The 6,672-nt window shown below is 36.9% G+C and overlaps 1 protein-coding gene across 1 annotated transcript; it reads right to left on the reverse strand.

The window, feature by feature from the left end:
- Positions 1–1,166: 1,166 nt before the first annotated feature.
- Positions 1,167–2,192, reverse strand: LOC106063485 (uncharacterized). The gene has a single exon (XM_013221882.2). The coding sequence runs from the start codon at positions 2,190–2,192 to the stop codon at positions 1,167–1,169; it is 1,026 nt and encodes a 341-aa protein (XP_013077336.2).
- Positions 2,193–6,672: the final 4,480 nt, after the last annotated feature.

Here is a 6,672-nt window from a genome sequence, read left to right on the forward strand (position 1 = left end):
GGTATATTTGGACCCGTTGTATTGGAGACGCTTCCTTTTATTGGGGTCATCCCGAAAGTAATCTGTAAGCCACATCTCGTGCTTTGGGTGCTATGTATTTGTTGCGTAATTGCGTGAATGTGTCTGTCCAGTTTAATGTTTTAACCCCTAACTCCCTGCTCCACTTACTTTTAACTTCTAGGGTTTTCTTTCAACTTGTCTCTGAGTGTAGTTTATATTGTTTTTGAGTCGTGGTGTGTTATGTTTTCTTTGCTTGGTAGGTGACTTGTAAGTGGCCTATAGAATGGGTGTGTATGGTTACCGAAATGATGAGGTGTGTTGTTTTGAATGGGGAGAAGTTTGTTTAGTCCAAAATAATATAATACTAAAGGGAAGTTCTTGTGTTTTTAAAAATGAAATTTCTGATAGTGGTGTGGATGTTATTTATGAAATTATGGGGTTGTTCCACTATATTTGCTAAGTAGATTATCTTCGGGATGACCAAGTTGTTTATTAATATAGCTCTCCCAAATATGGTTGTCGCCTATACTGAAACATTCCAATCATGTTCTTTGTGTGGGCCAGAATCTCTGCCCACTGTTCATTGCAATAGTGGGTTGCTGGTCCACACCATGCCACATACTTTTATTTCTTTTTGTATTCTAAGGTTAAAGGGGATGTTGGGGGGGGGGAGGATTTCCCACCTACCCAGTCCCATAATGGAGGATTTATTAATGTTTATTTTGGGCCCGCTCGCCCTCCCAAATAATGTAAATTTCTCTATAATTTTTGATATGTCTTTCTCAGAGGTCGGGAAAAGTGTGGTATCGTCGACATAAGCCTTAATTTTGACTACGGGGTTGGACAGGGGATTTTTATTCCTAAAATTTCTTTGTCTAACCTAATGTTCTCTAACAGGGGTTCTAGGCAAAGGGTGTATAAAAGGGGGGATAGGGGGCAACCTTGCCTAACAGATCTTCTAATGGGAATCTTGCTGCTGAGTTTTTGATTTATTATAAGTTGACTTGTGGCATTGGTGTAAACCAGCTTTATGTATTTTGTCAAAGTCTAAACGGGACGGACGGACAGACATTCATACAAAACTAATAGCGTCTTTTCCCCTTTCTGGGGCCTCTAGTAAAAATTTAAAAAAATCATTAAAAAATTTCTATTGGTAATATCTGCAATCAATGTTTCTTCGACCATTGAAATGCCAGAGATTTAAACTTTGGATTACACTTAAAGTACACTGGGAAACTGATGCTGCAGTTGAGTGTCTCTATTAGTTTCCGAGGTAAACTGATCACCAGGTACAGATCGTTGTACTGACCACCAAGTGTAAACTGTGGCTCCACAAGAAAGAATATGTTAGTGACTACTTTCGGCGTGTTGGTTAGTAAGTAGAAACCAGAGATTAAAGCAACTTGTTTTATGATGAGGAGTTCCTTGCCGCTTAGTTTCTGAGAAGCTCGATGATCTAATGTTTTGGAAACATTGCTTGTAGACATCCTAAATTTAGCAGCACGTCTTAAGCCGTCTGCCATTATCATCAAACAGATGATGACAATGATCTCAGTACAAAAAGGAATAGTTGTGTCCGCGGTGGTCCAGATAATGTCTTTTACTAATTGCCTGTTTGGAGAAAGCCAAAGTGCCGGGCGAGTAACATTAATGTTTGGGTCATGCTGGGTAAAAATAGCCATACTGGCAAATAGTGGCAAGTAGCTGGCCAACGAAAACGCCCAGACGAAGACCAAGAGAGAGATGCACCTTCTTATGGTGAAGGCGTTCTTAAAGTGAATCGGCTTGACCACACACATGCAGCGGGCTACGGCCAGGAAGGTTGTTATGACCTGTATGCTCATGTGAGCTATGACGCAGATGTTGCCTAAATATACCATGAGACCGTAAGGGTCAACGCTGAAGGTGACCAACGGGTGAAGCACTTCGAAGCAGTGGAATAAAAAACCAAAGGACATCCCAATAACGAAAATGCAGAAGATGAGTTCTGTTATGGACAGCACAAAAAATGTGATGGTCATTCCATCCTCCAGCCCCATGAGAATGAACGTCTTGACGCTTAGGACGTTGCCCACAATGGAAAACATGGCCAGGACAATGATGCAACTTGCAATGAACAACAATGTTAGGGAGTACTGGTATTTGCTAATGATAGCAGATGTTTCTAGCGCGGTATTTGTCAAGTTAGCCATTGTAAAGTAAGTTCATGAGAAACTAGATTCTTTCAATAGATTCTTCATTGGCTAGATTGAACAAAAATGGCATGCCATCCCTATCATCATAGCTTGACCACTCTCCAATCTTTCAAACTTCTCCTTTTTGCAGCGTTTGTCTGAAGATTATATCAAAAGTACTATTTTAAAGATGCCTTGATCCCATTCCAACCTTGCTCCTTGAATGTTTAGATGAGCTTGTACCATCAATTACTAACATTGTGAACACTTCACTGACTTCAGGCATTGTACCACAGCAATGTCAGCATGCACTTGTCAGGCCCTTATTAAAGAAGTCCAGTCTTGACCCGGAATCTCTAAAACACTATCGCCCGGTATCAAATCTTCCTTTCCTGTCAAAGGTTCTGGAGCGCATCGTGATAGCGCAAATTCTTTCTCATCTTGAACAGTACTGTCTCTTAGAAGAATTTCAATATGCATATAGGAATTGCCGTAGCACAGAGACAGCAGTGGTCAGGGTACTAAACGACTTACTTCATTACTTCACAATTCCGACATAGGCCACATTTCAATTCTTTCCATGCTGGACTTGACGCAGCCTTTGATACACTAGACCATGAAATTATGATGGCCAGATTCTCTGTCACTTTTGGTTTAGCAGGAATCGTCCTAAAGTGGCTTGGATCCTACCTGACTGAACGCACCCAAAGTGTCGTTGTTATCGGGACAGAATCAACAAGCTTACTCTTGAAGTACGGAGTACCCCAAGGATCAGTTCTAGGTCCAGTGCTTTTCACTATGTAAATACATACCCACTCAGCGGTGTCATACAGCCAACCGGCTATACTCGATGACAAAATAGCCAAGCTGCAAGGTATTCAGAACATCAGTTCATCAGTTGATATATAACAGCGAGATGCCCTTGTACCTTAGCGAACTGATTACTCCATATCTCCATCAGAGAGCCCTGCGCTCAATGGACTCGCTTCAAGTGGTGCCACGATTCTCCCTCAAAAGCAACGGTCTGCGAGCTTTTTCAGTCAACGGACCAAAGGTTTGGAAGTCACTTCCCCACTGATCTCAGACAGACAACATGTTACACTACTTTTAAGAAGAACATTAAGACCTATCTGTTTAAAACTTTTTTTGATTAGTTTGTCATTTTAGCTGTCGTGTTTGTGTTTTTAATGTTATTACAGCGCCTTGAGCCTACATTTTGTTTGTTAACAGCGCTTTATAAATAAAATTATTATTATATTAAAAACCAAACTAGTTACATTTTTGTCATCTGTAATACATAATTAAAGTTTGGTCTCTTTTTAGCAGTCAATTAAAACAAACAGAAATAGACTAAACAATTTTTTTTATATCATTTAGGCCTATATTTTATCTTATATAATACAGACGTTACTTCAAAAAAGAAGATGATTACGTCCTACGCGCCATGCATTCAGTCATGCATATTAACCAATGAACTGAATTCTGCCAAGTTACTGGTTTCCTGGCAACCCATTCCATGCTCTAATATAACTAGGAAAGAAGGAGTATTTGTACAAATTTGTCCTAGCATATGGAACGAGGAATGTGCCTTTATCTTTGTTGATATTAAACAAACATTATCTTCTTCAACTTCATATAATTGAAGATTTGGTTAGTATTAAATATACTACGGTAGACTAGAAGTTGATCTTGTATATAATGTTTCTAATACAAATTATTCATGTAAAAAATATAGAATAAACATATGTAACAGCCTACACCTGGGTTGCCTGAATCAGCCAGAAAAAAAAACCAGCGGACTTAGCAGAGTTTAAATCACTGACATTCATGACTAGATTGGCACATGAAACGCATAGAACGTAATTATCTTTGAAGTCACGTCTGTAATTTATACGATTAGATAACTAGAAATATTTTTTTTTATGTATAAATATTCTTTAATTTTTTAGAAATGTAGTAACAAGAAGGGCTGATTAGCTTATGAGAAGAACAAAGTTGATTTAAAAGACAAGAAAATCTTAATTGTAATAATGAAAACTAAAGTTTGCCTAGAGATTGCAAAATAATGTGCAACAGAGACAATGAAATGCATTGTGAATAGAATAAAAAACTTTGGAAAGTCTTACTATAGATTTAGTAATAAAATAACAGCCTTTTACAATAGTTACACATTAAAATATATTAATACGTATCTTATACATTAATCCAATTCCATTTGAACTGTTTATTTTTCATTATTTGTTGATTGTTATCTACAGTCAAAACATTACAATCGTAAATATCCGATTTAATCTATTTACGGTGTATAAAAATGCACCTAGGTAAATCATTACATCTATGTATTTACAAAGAACACACCTCAGATGTTAGTTTGATAAATATCAAATCAAGTTATGCTACAGAATTATTGTGTTTTTTTATGTTTAGAAGAGAAAACTTTTTGTTTTAATTAAAAATAGTTTTGTTGTTGTTTCTTTTGCCTCAGGCATATATTTCATGACTTATATTTATATCTATAGAACTATCAATAAAGGCAATTTAATATTATTATCTATTAATATGTATATAGACTAAATTGACATTCTCTAAGGCGTCATGTTAGATGACAGTTAGTTCCAGAAATCCATAATAGGTCAGGTTGCCTAGCTACTGTGTTATTTGTCAACACAGAGAATGTGGCCTTGGGTTGGTCACTGGTTTGCCCCCAGGAGATTTTTGTAGATCAGAAACTGTAATAGATCGAAATTGAGAAGGAATATTTGGGTTCATAGCAGCAGCATCTGTCTAATTTTGTACATTAATTCTAGCTGAGACAGAAAAAAGTATTTATAATTATAATTAATTAGCATCTTTACCTGGATAATAATCAGACGAGATAATAAAGGAGAGAAGCGGAGTCGTCATAACTGTTTCAAAAAGTATTAGTACTAAAATCCATTAAAACTAATTCTATAACTTCTTTTGATCGATTTTCCCTTAGGGAAAGGATGCATTGAGATTTCAAAAATAGAAATGACAATATCTCACTAACCTATGTACACTTTGCAACTGGTAAAGTTGATAACGAGAATATGATACTATGATAATGGTTAGGATGTTTATTTACGTTTGAATTAATTATATGTTCTAATGCAGTCGATATGTGGCTCAATGACAATGGCTAAGACGGATTTTAGGAGTCAGTTACAGAGATCATGTCTTAGACAAAGAAACCTTATGACGAACTGGGAATCGACCACTTAGAAAGGCTGTGACCGAGCTCCGCATGAGGTTTTGAGGGACATGTCCTTTGAGAGAATGAATTACGCTTACCAAGAGTTGCGATGACATGGAGGCCAATACGTGGAAAGCGCTGTCAGGGACGTTCTCGTATACACATTTTCATGGTGGACCTCAGAGCAGTGGACACCAGGCGGAAAGAGGCTTCAGATATTACCAGTGACAGATCTTTGTGAAAGCTTGCCACTCAATAAGCCGAACGGCGCGAGTTCAATGCTTACATAATTAGCACGATAATACAAAATAACATAGACATGAACTAGCGAAGCAAATAATAATTGTCTTTTTAAACAGCCGTCTGTAAGTTAGGACATGCATAAAGAGCGATTGGGACAAAAATATGAGAGATAACTGGTCCATGTGCGGCATCGGGTCTGTCCTTGTACGGGAACAAGGCGACATTAAAACTCGCTGCCCGCTTCCTTTCGCGAGCTATAAGGGAAGTAATCTCATTATGTTTCGTTTACTAATGGGGTTTCTGTTACGGTGCTCTGTAGAATGTACCTAACGACATTTGGACGTGTTCGTAAAGGGCACCTTCCTTCCATCTATAATAAACAAATAAAGATTAACGACGGTGACATTTGGCAATCACAACGACCAACAGCCTTTATTTTTTACAAAGCTAATATCAACTCACTCTGTCTGTTTTTATGTCTGTCTGTCTGGTAAAAAGTTTCAACATATGGTTTCTTCCAGTTCTCAATCTAGTTGAAACGTTGCATAATTATTTATTGCATCTGTAACAGCATTAATCAAATAAAAAAAATTACCAATTAGTAAATTGTTAATAAATTAATTGTTGGTGATAAATAGTCTTATTTGATAGCGAAATAAGACGAATAACTGGATTTAATCCCCTCATTAAGTTTTGATATGTTTTTTTCATCCTCTCCCCATTCTCGGATCAAGTTGAAATTTTGCATAACTATTCAAAGTCGAAAGAAAGGTAGCTAAATTCTGCAATTTTCAAATAAATGGCAGTAATTACGGATTCTTTCCCTTTGATAAGCGTTGTTATAAAAAAAGTAATTTTTTTTTCTTCTTTCGCATGTCCCCAACGAATGTCAAGTACTCGTTAGAGCTGGGTGAAATCAGAGTTACCCTAAATATCCCAAAATAAAAAAAAGTATTTTTATTTTAAATATCAACCCATGGTAAATATTAACTGTTAATATTTGATATGTAAGTTATAGCCCTTAGTCATTGTGAGTTATGC

The sequence above is a fragment of the Biomphalaria glabrata genome, chromosome 5, assembly GCF_947242115.1.
Source record: "Biomphalaria glabrata chromosome 5, xgBioGlab47.1, whole genome shotgun sequence".
Lineage (NCBI taxonomy): Eukaryota > Metazoa > Mollusca > Gastropoda > Planorbidae > Biomphalaria > Biomphalaria glabrata.

Bases quoted from the DNA above. Each gene is read 5' to 3' on its own strand.
- LOC106063485 (XM_013221882.2), bottom strand. From the start codon at position 2,192: ATGGCTAACTTGACAAATACCGCGCTAGAAACATCTGCTATCATTAGC.